Source organism: Micromys minutus, assembly GCF_963924665.1.
Source record: "Micromys minutus genome assembly, chromosome: 2".
NCBI classification, from domain to species: Eukaryota; Metazoa; Chordata; class Mammalia; order Rodentia; family Muridae; genus Micromys; species Micromys minutus.
In genome coordinates, this window is record NC_137971.1 from 48,369,921 (window position 1) to 48,385,068 (window position 15,148).

Here is a 15,148-nt window from a genome sequence, read left to right on the forward strand (position 1 = left end):
TTCTAATGTTGGGTACAGAATAAATGATAAAAGAATGGGCATAGCTGGTACTGCTGTGGCTCTCTCTATCAGGGTGGGTGGAAACCACTTTAGCCCCTGACCCTGCTGGATGAGCTCTGGGAGGCTGGGTCCTGACGGGTCCTCTCGTAGCGACGCACAATCCAGAGAAACAGGACAGCTGTGCCAGCCTGAATGCCAGCTAGCAGGAAGAAGTAGCGGTCCATCTGGCAGTTGTTGATGTTCCCTAGGGAGAGGAGGGATGGGTTAGTAGCTAAAGCTACACTCCAACTGGTGTGGTCTAAGAGTGCAGGGGAGAGAGCCCCCTAGTATCTGAACTCCCCAAGTGTTTCTTGGTGTGTCTCCCATTCCTCTATGAGAAGGCTTGAAGCAAATATCAGGAGAAAAAAAAGTGACCACTCAAACAATAATAGCTGAGTTCCAGAGGCAACAAGGTACCTCTGAGGGCCATTGAGTCTAAAGCATGGCTGTTCTTCCCATCCCTAAGCCTCCCTCAAATCCTGTCTTCTCTGGGGCGTGTCCCCTCTTACTCACCAAAGTCCTTCGGGCAGTACATCCAACCCCCTGGAAAGGACAGTAGGGCCACCAAGCCAGAGCCTAGCAGAGAGCCCACCCCCGAAAGGCAGAAGAAGATGCCCATGATTGCACCCTGCATGGAGCGTGGGGCTTCTGAGTAAGCGAACTCCAGACCTGTGGGAGAGAGAGGGAAATGACTTAAGCTACAGGGCAAGCAGAGATGGGTCCAAGTGTGGGCACTCACACTCTTCCAAGCTTCTATCCTAACTGCCATGGGTGACAGCACTAGCCTGTGACATGAGACAGTTATCTGCCCTGCTCATCCATACCTGATGAAGCACTCCCCCTGGCTACTGTAAGCACTACCCAGAGCTCTTGACTATTTCCTTCCCTCCTAGGTCCCCCAGTGGTGGGGATGGATTAAGGCTGAGACAGCATCCTCTTCAGCTTCTCCTCCACCTTCTGTGCCCACCTTCCTTCCATACTATCACCAAACCATTTCTATTCAGGATCTATAACGGTTTCCACATGGAGGCCTCGCTTTCTGCCCCATCTCCCCTGGGCCCTGACCTCATCACCCACCCATGGTTGGATGGGTCTCTGAAACTTCCTGGAGGCTTCCATGCCTGTCAGACTGATGGGAGGAAGGAAAGATGGTCTGGGGGAATCTTCACCATCCAGGCTCAGCCACTGGACCCACTGTGACTTTGCTCCCCACGCTCTCCTCTCCACTGCCACCCCCTCACTTCACACCATGCTCCTGGCCTATGAAGTTGTCACTGCATTAAGGTCCTTGCCACACTTGCTGACTTCAGCTTTCCCAGAAGCCCTCTTGTCTCTCCCTGCTTCACCCACAGCCCACACACTCTGCAGTCCCCAGGCCAGCACTTCTCTGCTTGCAAGTTGAGTTCACAGTGTTATCATCGAGATGGAGAATTTCCATCAGGGCCTAGTGGAAAAGCCTACCACTGCTTACAGTCCTGGTTCCCTGTCCAGGCTGGAAAGGGATTGGGAGTGTACACACACACACACACACACACACACACACACACACACACACTGAGAGAGAGAGAGAGAGAGAGAGAGAGAGAGAGAGAGAGAGAGAGAGAGAGAGAGTCCTGAAATTCCAGAAGGGAGGAGCCCCCAAGCCAGGGGATTATTGAGGAAAGAGGCAGAGGCAAAAGGCAGACAGTCCACAGCACACGGGGATATGTGGAAAGTACCTTTAACCTCCAACTCCACGGGGTCTGTTGTGCTGGCTCAAGCCTGAACCCAGGGCTAGAGAGTCCCTCAAACCTCCCTGGAGCAGATGCAGAGACCTCATTGATAATCACTGCTCTCTTCCATACAGAAGCCACAGGGCTGTGTTCACAGTTCCCTCCTGGTCTGGAGGTACACCCAAGCAGAGCCCAGAACCAGTATAAGAGCTAGGGAGGGAATCCAGTGTACCTGGGATGCTGGCAAAAATCTCACTGATTCCGATGAGCAGGTACTGGGGGATTTGCCACCAGATAGACAACGGTGCTGCATAGTATAAGTCCTTCCCAATCAGCTGAGGCACTGTCTGGTTGGCAGCAATGTACTGTAAGCGCTCTTTTTCCAGGACTCCTAAGCGGTTGTCGGGTGGAGAACAAGAGAACAGTCAGACCACCACAGGCAGTTTAGAGCCTGAGTTCCAACACCCCACCCTGCTACCTTGGCTGCTAGGAATCTCAGCTAGGTCCTGTATTTAGTAGGAGTTCTCATTAATCTAGTCTGTTATGGCATTCTTTGCAAATGAAGAAAGTGAAACTTAGGTTGAGCCATCAGCCCAGAGTCACACAGGTGGTATTCAGTTAGGACTGAATCTTAGGCCCAGTATGGTTTTCAAGCTGGCCTACTTTCCTTAAGATCACATAGGGCAAGGTATCCTGGCAATGTTTCCAGCCCACATTCTATCATCTTCTCCCTTCAGCGCTTGGGAGACACCTTTGCCGTGGTGAGTGAATCACAATCTGTTTGGACTTGTGTTCCAATGCTGGCCCTTCCATTGGCTTGTTGTGCAACCCTGGTCAAGTCACCTAACCTTGTGGAGACTCCATTCCCTTTCCCAAAAAGCAATAAACTCCCTGAGGATAAAATGCCGGAGGTTGGCACAGAAAAACATTCTTTAAAGAGCACAGCTGTAAAAAAAAAAATTCAGTTTGGGTTGCACATGATCAACAAGGCAGTGTTCACTTAGCTTTGCTATTTTTCTTTGTTTTCAGACAGACTCATATAGTCCAGGTTGGCCTTGAAATCCTGATCCTTCTGAGTGCTGAGGGCTACAAGTGTGTACCATCCAATGACTTTCTCTTATACTGTGTGTCTTGAGGGCAGGACCTCTCCAGCTCTGAATGAACATGATGCATCACGCACCTGCCACAATGATGGAGGTGAACCCAAAGAACATGCCTAGGGCCATCTTCTGCAGAGCTGAGGGTAGCAGCTTACACCGCAGCAGCAGAGGATCGATCAAGTGGTCCTTGACAGGGACCAGAATCAGTATCACGGCAACATTGGCCAGCAGGAGCCAGGCTTCTGGGATCTGGGCAGGGAGGGGGCCAGGACAGGCAGGCTCACTGAGCAGAAAGAGCTCCGGACTGGAAAACATCCCCGAGTAACCCAGGGCTAGTGGCCCTGTTCCAACACCAACAGCCAGGGAACTCAGCCTTCTCAATTGTGTAACTAGGGGATAGGGTTATATCAAGGAAGGCAAAGAAGTTCTTCCTGGACACAACTTTCCATCCTGAGCACATCAGGGAAAGGGTCCCAGGGAAATAGGAGAAAAAGCAGTGTTGAACAGCGACCTGCCTGAGTTCTGTGGGCAGCTGATCATGCTGAGAGGGGCTTGGTGTTGCACACATCACCCACTCTGCAGATGCTTTTCTTGGTCATAAGCATACTGCCTCACTGAGGGGGTGGGAGGGCGCAGCCCCCTCCATTTCCTCCTATTTACACACAGTGTAGAGTCTCACAGCCCCAGCTTGGCTAGCTGACCACGCTCTTACTCCATTACCCTGTAGTTACTGCTATCCGATCTCAGTGACAAAGAGATGTTAGGGTTGGTCCGGAAGATGTTGGGGATATGGAGGTGGAGGCCTTGTAGGACATAGGTGGACTGCATCTGTGGAGAGATGGAGACAGGTTGGAGTGGAGCTGATCACTGAATCTTTGGCTTCAGGATGCTTTAGGAGAGACATTCCTTAACCACAGCCCCGGTTCTCACCCAAGTCAGGGAAAGGTTCTACTCATTGTGAAGCAGATTGGGGATGGGAGCTCCTGAGGTTCTTAGGCCATGGGCAGTGCCCACAGACAATCCCAGGCCTAGCTGCAGCCCCTCACGTGCTCTTCCCATTTGTGTCTCCAGGCCTCACACAGGGTGGGTATGGGTAAGTGTTTATTGAAATGCAAAACATACTGACATTGCTGTCTCCACTGGGAGTTGTCCTCTAACAAGCTGACAACTTTACTGTGGTTTCCCCAGCTGTCGCTGGACCAGACATTGCCAATCTAACTGCCCTGAAATGCAGGGGTTCCATGAGACTCCTGGCAGAGGACCATACAGGGGGTGCTCTGGGGTCACTTTGGTCAGCAGCCACTTGTTGACCACTTTAGGATGTCAATGTCCTAACAGCTGTTGTGGACATCTTACCCATGTCCCTGTATCATGTGGGACAACAGTGCCACCCTAGGCTATGATGGGGATCTTAGGCTCTCTCCAACAAAGAGGTGACAATGGCCTTGTTACTTGGGGTTTAGGAATGGATTAGGTTATTGCCCTGGCTCCACACATGTGAAAGCACATGCACACATATATGATGCACATATGTACACTGAATTTCGCATGAAGTCTAAGTATACACATGCACATGCATGGGCACATATATGCCTGCGTGCGCGCGCGCACACACACACACACACACACACACACCATTACCCCAGGGAAGTAATGCTATATGCTTCTGAGGCAGAGGTTGAGCCCACGAGGGGCTGGGGTGCCAGGCCCCTGATCAGAAGGCAGAGGTGCCTACCTGGAAATATACCATCCAGTAAGGCACAAGGGTCACCATCACAGGCAGGATCTTCACCAGCACCTGGAAGTTGGCCATATCTTCTTGTGGAGAAGGTCCAGGCTGGTTAGACCTCTGGTCAGGCAACAGGTGGGCACCTTCAGAGTTCCTTTAAGGCAATAGGGAAGAAAAAAGAGCCACAGCTCGACTCTCTACAAACCAAGGTCACTGGTTCTGCCTCCACCATCCTCCTCCCAGGGTCCCCATTTCGTGAAGGGTGGAGATGGGAATGTGGAGGCAGTGAGATGGCTCCCCTGGACCCACACAGTGGATGGAGAGGACCAACTCCTAGATCCCCCTCATCCCAGCCACTCCTCCCCTCCATTACACTGTTAACAGCAGTAGCAGCAACTCCATCACCCTTACTATTACCCCCACTCAGACTTACGCTTCTCTCAAGCTGTATACAGCGTTTAGATTGGGGGTGGTAAAGCCAGGGGTGGAGAAAAGCAGTCTTCCGGGATTTCAGTTTTTATTTGAAACCCATGACATCCATTACCACAAGAACCACAGAAGTCCCAACACACACCTGACTCAAGTTCCCTTGAGGCTGACCCCAGGTCTATCCTCAGTGCACTTAACAGTGAGGTAGAGCGCAGAAAGACAGACTGCTCATTACCAGGAGAACAGACAGACTGACCACCACGAACGACAACCTTTACCCTTTGCCCTCAAGGGTTTTTGAACCTTTCTCATCTGAAAGTCCTGAGCTGTCCTCTGAGACTCCAGAGGGAAAATGTCCAGCTGGTCTCCTTCAGGGACAGCTGCCATCACCCCCTTCCCTCCCAGCATTCTTTGCTGCTCCTCACCAGCACTGTGCTCAGATTCTCTCGCCAGATCCAAGCTTTGCAACACTTGGCTCATGCCCTGCTCTGCAAGTGTAAGCCTCTGCAGGCCTTAAGGAGACCCTCAGCTTCTGCCTCCCACCATCTGCACCATTCCTTCTTAGAGTGTTCCATCTTCTCACATGCCAGACACCATCTCCAAAGAAGTGTAAGCAGCAGAGGCCACGGGAAACCGAGGCTTTCTCCAACCGTCCCAGATGAGCTCTGACCTCACATCTATTCCCACCATGTGAGAATGTTCTAGAATCTAGCCCACTGAAGCTCCTAAATGACCCAGTGATGCCAAGAGCAGCAGAGGACAAGAAAAGCCTCAATAACCCTAGTTACCCGCATCATTCGGGAGAGGATGAAAAGCTGATGCCCGAGTCAGTTAGCTGCGGTGAGGGTTGTGAGACAGTAAGATCTAATTAAAAACACCAGACTCCTTGGCATCTGCAGCTTTACTGACTGACCTCCAGCAACCGAACAGGCTGGGGAAGGCTGGTGCATCCTCCTTCTGCCCTAGATCCCATTGACCCCAGCTGGGACTGGGTCCAGCCAGGATTAGAGATATATCTACTCGTCATAAGTAGTCAGTTGTACATGGCAGAATTTTATTCAACTGTAAGGAACAATGGATTTATGAAATCTGAGGAGAACGGATGGGAACAGAGAGTATCATATGAAGTGAAGTAACCCAGGCTCGGGAAGACAAATGCTGTATGACCGACCATACATGTCTGTCATGTGTGCATCCCAGTTGCTAACTATTGCTACACATCCACACGTACGTGTGATTATGTTCAGAAGCTAGGAAACTAGAAAGGGGAGCAGGAAAGGTGAACAAAAGAAACTTAAGGGAGGGGCCAGGAAGGGTGATAGAATGCATGCCATGGTAAGCAGGGAGGGGGCCTAGAAGGGTATGGTGAGGAGTGGGGCAGAGGGATGAAGAGGGAAGGGCTAACAAAAATCTAGCAGGCATCAAAATGCCAGAAGGAAACCTGCTATTTCGTAAGCTAGAGATTGAAGGTACAAGATGACTCAATAGGCTCTTGCCACTAGGTCTCCCCACCTGAGTTTGATCCCTGGGCTCATATGGTATGAGAGAACTGATTCCCACAAGTATCATCTCCATATGCATGTTGTGGCAGGCACACACACACACACACACACACACACACACACAGATGTACACCCGAGTTCACAATTCTAAGAAGGAAAATGAATGCCAGTGATGGCCTTGGCAGAAGTGGCGATGTGCTGATGGAATTGGCAGTAACAAGAAACACTGCCAACGGGCAGGTAGGTGATGACAGTGAGGCTGGGCAGATAACATGGTGGCCACAGGGAAGTTCTCTGAGATATGATCTGAGTCTTTGTAGAGATGTTATCCTTTCTTGAGTCTCAAAGAATGACACAAGGTTCTTGGACAAGAAAAAAAAAATCAGGTATTCTCAGGATAAAGGGCAAAGAGCAAGATCAAAGGTGGAGCCACAGTTGATCTAATTATTCTAAAATAAACAACCCTGTTATTATGTGAAGTAGAATATTCAGGAAGCAGTTGGCATGGCTCCTCCCTCATGAGCTCACACCTGGGAGAAGTGGATTACAAGTGTCGGCGGAAATGCTTGGTCGTCAACTTCTGTCCTTTCTGTCCAGTCTTCAGAAACTTTATTTACTTAATGTGTGAGTGTGTGTGTGCATGGTGTATGTGCATATATTTGTGTGTATGTGTGTGCCTGTATGTGTATCAATCTGTTCATGTGTATGTGTATACATGTTTGTGTATGTATATATGCATGTGTTATATGTGTTATATGTGTTTGTGTATGAGTGTATTAGTGTGCATATGTGTATATGTGTGTATTTGTGTATATGTGTTTGTGTGTGTATGTATATGTGTGTGTGTCTATGTGTACGTATACTGTTGTTCAGTACATGAGCACAGGTGTCCTAGTTAACTTTAACTATCAACTTTGTCACATAGCTTAGAGACACCTGAGAAAAGAGTCCCAACTGAGGGGTTGCCCAGATAAGACTGGCCTGTGGGGATGTCTAGGGGGAGTTGTTTTGATTTTTGATTGATGTAGGAGGCCCCTATGGTAGGCACCATTCCCTGGGCAGGTGGTCCTAGGTTATATAAAAAGAGCCAGCATGAACCTTGGTAGGACAGAGAGCAGTATCCCTTCATGGTTTCTGCTTCAAGTTTCCGCCCTCACTTTCTTCAGTGATAGGCTGTAATTTGTAAACTGAAATAAACCCTCTCCTCCTCTATTTCATTGCTACTTTAAATGGGGTTTCTTGGTGTAGCCCTGACTTCCCAGAGCTCACTTTGTAGACCAGGCTGGCCTCTAACTAACAGAGATCCGCCTGCCTCTGCCTCCTCAGTGCTGGGATTAAAGACCTGCACACCATCACTGCCTGGTTTCTCTATGCTACTTTCGATCCTGGTGTTTGTCACAGCAACAGAATGAAATTACATTATGTGTGCACATTTCTGGGTAGGCCTAGAGGTGACACTGAGTATCTTCCTTAATTCCTTCTCACCTATTAACATGTTTTAAAATTTGAGTGTGACAGAGGGAGAGGGAGGAAAGGAGAGGGAGGAAGGGAGAGGAGAAGGGGGGGGGAGAGGTATATGTGCACATGGAGACCAGAGGACACCTGATAGGGATAGGATCTCTCATTGAACCTAGGGCTAGGCTGTTGACTTGCAAACCAATGATCCTCTGTCTCTGCCCCCACCCCCAGTGCTGGGATTACAAACATGTATGTGGTTATGCCTTGCTTTTTACATGGGTTCTAAATTCATGTGTATGTATGCAGCAAACACTTTAGAAATTAAGACATTTCTCAAGCCATTAATGTGTGTATGTGTTTACACAGGTGCAAAATGTGTGCACGTGCACGGAGAACCCTGAGTCTTACTTTTAGAAACACTGTCTGCCTTCTTTGAGATGGTCTCATTGGCCTGCGGCTCAAGAATTAAGCTAAGATGATGTTCAGCAAGCCCCAGGGACTCACCTGTCTCCACCTCTTCAGTGCTGAGACTCTAGGTTTGTGCCACCATGACAGGGTGGGGTACTGGGGATGGAGCTCAGGTCCTCAGAGTACTTGGAAGGCAAGCACTTTACTGATTGGGCTGTCCCCACAGTTCTGTCCTTAGGATTTCTACTTAAGGAATCACCAGTAATACCACCACCACCAACACTGGCACCCGAATCATTTTCAGTTTAACTACCATCCTCATCATAGTGACTCTGACCCACTGTAGAGCAGCTTCTCATTCAGTGCCAGCCCAGAAGCTGAGCCAGAAAGCCAACAAGTTGGATTTACCCCACCCCCACCCCGGAGGTGGTGTTCGGCAGTCACCTTTGGCCTTTGTTACCTGGAAGAGTGCCGCCACCGCCACCGACACAGCTGGGGACAGCAGTTTTGGAATGCAAGTTTCAGCATAGATGACACTTGGCTGCCCGTTGGGGGCTTGGTGATGAAGACAGGTGTGGCAAAGAGAAAAATGAAGAATGCTAGGCCCACGAGGCCCACAATGATGCTGTAGCCCCATAGGAAGCTGATGTTCTGCTCGATGAAGGCCACCACCAGCAGGGACAGTATGGCTCCCAGGTTGATGCTCCAATAGAACCAGTTGAAGAAGCGGCGGGTGGCATCGCGCCCGAGATCCATAACCTGCCATTCAGCCAGGGATGAGAGTGAGGGAGGGTGGGGGGATTCGGGGTTGGGGGGGCTGGCTCTGTACACATACATCCTGCAGGGATGCTTCTGGGCCAGTAAGCACATTGCTAATGTCTGATTGCTAAGTATATGTATATGTGTATGTGTATGTGTATATATATATATATATATATATATATATATATATATATATATATATGTGTATGTATATATAATCCATTAAATGCCTTTTCATGTATGTGGTTTACATATGTGTTCATACATGTTTGCTTGTATATAGGTACATATGTCCTGAGGTGCTCATGCACATGTGTGTGAGTACATATGGAGGTTTGAGGCCTGATATCAGGACTTGTCCTCAATTTGCTAGTTCACCTTATTCAGTGAGGGAGGGTCTCTCAGTCAAACCCAGAATTCACCAGTATGGCTAGTCTTCTTAGCCACGTTGTTCTGGGGATCCCATCTCTGCTTTTCAAAGACAGAATTACAGGCGGGCCACTAAATCCAAGGACCATCTGTGTGGGTTCTGGGAATCCAGACTCTGGTCTTTATACTTGCACGGTGAGCATGTTAATTGCTGAGCAATCTCTCCCATGTGTGAATCCACCCTTCTCCTGAGAGCCAGTTAACGGCTGAGACACTTTGACGAAGATGTTTTTATATGCTCATGACACACATTGTTTTTTATTGTCACCAACTAGGACATACAACAAATGTCTTCAAAGCCATTCTGTTCACTGGTTGATTTACTCCTTTGTCTTTGAACAACCCACACTGTGCGTTACTTTCATAATCAGCAAGAAGTCATGAAAGTCTCCGTTCATTCCACACTACTAAATGTGACCTATGCTGGCTACTGAAAGATTAGACTGAGACCGATTAAGAATTTTGTCTGCAGCTTGAGTTGCATCCTGATACTGCATGAATGTTTGCCCCTCTGATGTGCCTCCCTCCCTTCTATCCATGTTCAAACAAAGCTGGAGAAACACAGTGGGTGGGTGGGGGTGGTTCTAAATGCACAGACTCAGAGCAGTCTGCGACCTTATGAAAAAATATTTTTCACACACCACTTAGCAAGGTCAGATCTCACTTTAGGATTTAGGTCATTCTACAGTAGATCCCCCACTCTGGCTAGCTGCACTGGCTGCATTACCAGACCATGACTCTTAGATTCTGATTCAATAGCTCATAAGAAAGACCTAGTCTCTTGCGTTTATAAAACTTCATAAGAACTGAGGGTCACTTCTCAAACGAATCTGTGTGTGTGTGCGCGCACATACACATGCACACACACTTGCATTGGGGGTTTATCTATGTGTACACATATGTGTTTGTGTGTCCGAGTATGTTGAGGTTTGTCTGTGTATATACATTGTGTATATGTGCATATATGTATGTGCATACATGCACAAGCATGAGTGTGTGCATGTGGATGCATGTGCTGAGATTTATCTATGTGTGAGTGTGCACTGGGGTGACAGGCATGTGTATTTATGCTTTTTACAGGGCTTCTAGGATCCCACTTCAGGTCCTCATATTTTTGTAGCATGTATGTAGTCTTACCCCTTTACCCTTTATCTTCCATGCTGAAGGTCCAGCTGAGGGTCTCAAGCATGCTATACATGCGTTCTACCACTGAGATATATCCCCAGCCCTCTTTGACTTTTATTTTGAAACACAGTAGAGACTGATCTTGAACTCACTCTGTAGTTAATGAAGAATTTACCAGCCTCCTTCCCAAACCTCCTAAGTACTTAGAATTCCAGGCCTGCCATATCAAGTCTGGCTAACAGCCATGTTCTAATAACCACCAAATCTCAGAATCAATCACTCCTTCCACCCTTTCCAGGCATGGAATGCAGATTTCCACTTACTAAGAGGATTCTCACATGCTTTCCTTGCAGCTGCTATGCTGAGGGAGAGATAAATGTTTTTCTCCTTATCTAAATGTAAAGTTATAGTTTGTACAGATGTGCTTACAGTTGCACTGCCTTGGGGATCTAGGTACCCTTGGTGAATGAAGGATGGGCAAGGCCAGGTCAGCCTGCAGAGAATCCTTGCCTGGACCTTCGAGGAGACGGTTGGACACACCCCATTATGAACAGCTACTTTCATTTATTAATTGGAAGTAAGTGCATATGACAGTTGTAGCTGGAAGGAAAACACCAGGCGGCCCATGCAGGATATAAATGAGTCCTTTTAGAGCAAGTGAAAACCTCGTGGAGAATGATGTATGGCCCTTCCTGAAATCAGCAAGTGTGCTGAACTCGCAGCTCCTAGGCATGGCTCTTTTCCAGATGGTGCCAGACTCCCCAAGTTCCAGACTTAGTACTTAATCTCCCAAGTGCTACAGCAGCCTGTCCTATGCTAGGCTACACCCAATCCTGTGGCCCCACCCATCTTTCCACTGCAGTAGAGCCATCTCAAATCCAATTCAAGTCTACACTGCCTCAAGGCAGTCCAGTGTCTCTACACTGTCCTGTGATACAAAGACAGCAAAAATTACAGGGATGTGGGAAGGGAAAGGAGCCCTTCAACTCAAGTCTGGTTTGAAGCCACTCACGGACTGAGATTCAAGAATTCCAGCACAATGGATTTGTTGTGATGGTTGCCAAAACAGAAATAATATTTATCTTATACATAGTGATTTTGTGTCAAAATAACAATGACTGACTTCAAGAGATGACTCACTGAATGAAGCCATGGATGTTACAAAGGCTCAGTGATCTGTTCCCTGGGCAACCAGCTCTTCCACCAGAAGGAGGAAGAGAAGAGATGCTCGGTGGGTGGCTGAGGCCCTTGGAAAGATGGTGGAAAGGCCACTGATGAGAGAGGTCAGAAAACAGATGGCCTCCTTTAAAAAGTGCTCACAAGCGTGGTCCAGGAATCCCAACTGCTAGTGGCAGAGATGCCCTGTAACCAAACCAGGGCTGAATCTTGATCAACAGGATACTCCTAGATTTGCATGGCTCATTTACATAGTTATTATTACCCAACAGGAAATGCTATGTATAGCAGAACTGTACACTACCAATCTGAGCTGTCTTCCTTCATGGGGCACAAATCACATGCCAGGAAATGCCCACAAAGAGACTCACTCATTCTAACCAAAGGGAGACCCACATATTGCATCATTACCCAGTGCTGTAGGCAGCGTGACAGTCTCTTCCCAGCCTGCTTTCCCTTATAGCACACTCAGTATCAATACATTTTTCATTGTATTCAGTTTTGTAGAGTAGGTGCCAGCTAGCCCCTGTTAATAGTTGGCCATCCCTATCTATGCCAGGGTCTCAGGGCAGCTGGGAGTGGGTAAGTAGGGGGATGCCAATCAAAGAGTAAGGTTAACAGAAGGAACATTCCTTTCAGTGAGTATCAGGAATCCTCTGCTCTCGGGTTGCTCACAAATGCCTATAACTCAAGCTCCAAGGGACCCAGCACCTTCTTCGGACCCCTCCTATGCACCTGCTCACATAATGTGCACATATACTTGCAAAGACACAAACACACATAAGCACAAACAATAAATGTATTAAAAGGGAAATCCTTAGTAAGGACTGTGGTCCCAGTGGTGGGTGCAAGGTTGTGGATGCCAGCCAAAAGACAACTCATTTAGAACTCTACCTTGTGAGTGCCTCTGAGCAAAACAAAGTAAATTAGAGAGAAGTACAGTTCACCCAGAGGCCTGATCACACCGTCACTATCACTGTCACTTTCCATGGACACCTCATCTTTCCCATGGCTGTCTATGTGTGTTTCTGAATCCCGTGATTCAGTGATAATTCACAGTGTGGTTTTTAAAATAATATCCTCTACTGGTGCACCTATTATTAACTCTCTGATTTGTGCACAGCTACCCCAAAACAGAGCCATGTCAGCGGGGCTTTAAGTCGGTCATTGACCCACTACCCCTAGTGTTGCTGGGTGAGAAAAGGCTGGCTGGTCCCTGCACCAGGACCCAAGTCCCAGTCACACATTCAGAGAGGGCATAAGCTGGGACCTGAGACTCGGCTGCTTCACTGTCCCTCGTGACCTGATCTCTGTCATCTGAGGTAAATTGAGGGGGTAGTTAAGAGGACCAAGTTAAAACATGAAAAGCAACGAGCTGGCTCACATTTGAAATCCTAGCACATAGGAGTCTGAGTCAGGGTCATAGCCACAAATGTGAGGCCAACCTGAGCTCCTTAATGGATTCTAGACTGATCTGGGTTACAGAAGTGTGAGCTTATGTTAAAATAAGAAAGACAGACAGACACAAACATACACACATCACTGGGTCAGACATGGAAGCACACCAGCATTTGGGAGGTAGAGGCAGGAAGTTCCGGAGTTCATAACTCTTCACAGGCACAAATCCAGTGGAGGCCAGCCTGGAATGCTGAGACTCTGCCTTAAAAAGTAAAAGGCAATAGGCCTGGGGTATAGGGAATGGCTCAGAGGGCCACGGGACCTGTGGCAAATCCTATTGAGGCTCCTACATGGCTCTTGCTAGAATGAGCAGCCCATCTGTTTTCATATAAGGAAACTGAGGTAGAGAGGGGAAGTGGTTTGCCTGTGGTCCCTCCGGAGGCTAGAACCTCGATCTCGGGATTTCCAGTCTCCCTTGGCCTCTGTGGCACAGTGCCTCTGACCACTCACCTGGTCAGCCCCGAACGAGGTGAGGTTGCTCCTGACGGAGCTGGCAGCCAGTGCCAGGAGCAGCAACACCAAGTAGAGGGTGGTCGCGCAGTAAGGGCTGGTCCAGGAGCCTTGGCAGTTTGCGGATGGGCAGGCTGGTTCCAGTGGCAGCTCGGGCATTTCTCCACAGAAGGATCTGCGGCCATCGTTGGTGATGGTGCTGAGCAATAAGCCAGAGGCGGCTAGGTAGAGCAGCAGGCTTAGTGAGATAGCAAGGAAGCGGCCCAGGTACACGTCGGCCAGCCAGCCTCCCACTGGAGCCAGCAGGTAGGAGGCGCCTAGGAAGAGGAGTGTGGCCCGTGACGCATGCTCGCCATCCCAATTGAAGTTCAAGCTGTTGAGGTAGAGCACAAGGTTGGAGGTGACGCCAAAGAAGGCAGCGCGTTCCAGCATCTCCACTAGCAGCACCGCAGCAGCTGCTGTCCGTCTCCACCGTCGAGGCCCCCGAGGGCCTCGAGCCACCAGCGGTTGCCGCTCTCCGGACCTGTTTGGCTGCTCTTCGGCGCGAGGCGCGGACATGGTGGACTTCCTGTCTCCGTGACCCAGACTCTTTCCTCTGTCCTCCCCTCTTCTCCCCTAACCCGGATTGCCCTCTTTTCTCAGCCCTTGTCTCCTCTTGTTCCCTCAGGTCTCTCTCCTTGCTACCTAGTTTCTTCTCCACTTTAATTCTCCACTCTCTCCTTCCACTCCCCAGTTTAGTTCATCACCCCCGCCCCTGTGCTTCTACCCAGTCATCTCCCCTCCTTCCTCCACTCTGGCCTAGTCTACCCCCAAGCCCCACCCAGTCACCCTGCTTGCTTCACTTCTCGATGTCCTCCCCTCTTCCTGCTAGTCTCCCCCGTTGGCTGCCTTCTCTCAACTCTTGTCCCCTTCTCTTATGACACTTGGGCCTCAGTGTCTCTCTCCCCTGGCCCTCCGGCCACCTCCTCCACACACGCCTCTTTGCCTGACTGCCTCTCTTCCTCCCGAGTCCCCTCTAGTTCTTCCTCCCAGCTTTGCCTCTGTCCCTTTTTCTGCTTCTGAAGAAACTCTGTGCTTCCCCTTTTCACTGGCCCCGTGGCTGCCTACGTCACCCAGTATTTAGGAGAAATGAAAGTCTGTGGGTCACAGGGTCCCTTCTCATCCAGCTTTCCAAAACTTTCCCTTCTCCTGGGCCCTCGTAGGCGGTCTGCCGGCTTTCCCAGGGGCAGGAAGGGAGCCTTCCTTTCAGTTTCACTCCAACCCATTTCCCTTCCCATCCTAAAGTAGCATTCTCTTCCGTTAGAGTTTGATTGTCTCTGTAGCCGGGGACTTTGGATGAGGCAGGCAGACACTGAGGGGCATCTTCTGCCT

At 49.2% G+C, this 15,148-nt stretch overlaps 1 protein-coding gene across 1 annotated transcript; it reads right to left on the reverse strand.

The window, feature by feature from the left end:
• Positions 1 to 65: 65 nt before the first annotated feature.
• SLC15A3 (solute carrier family 15 member 3) lies at positions 66 to 14,459 on the reverse strand. Its single transcript, XM_080911342.1, has 8 exons — positions 13,778 to 14,459; positions 8,838 to 9,136; positions 4,587 to 4,734; positions 3,572 to 3,679; positions 2,932 to 3,100; positions 1,984 to 2,142; positions 553 to 708; positions 66 to 244 (listed from the first exon to the last, which is right to left on the reverse strand). The coding sequence occupies exons 1-8, from the start codon at positions 14,333 to 14,335 to the stop codon at positions 90 to 92; spliced, it is 1,752 nt and encodes a 583-aa protein (XP_080767468.1). The 5' UTR covers positions 14,336 to 14,459; the 3' UTR covers positions 66 to 89.
• Between the last annotated feature and the right edge of the window lie 689 nt (positions 14,460 to 15,148).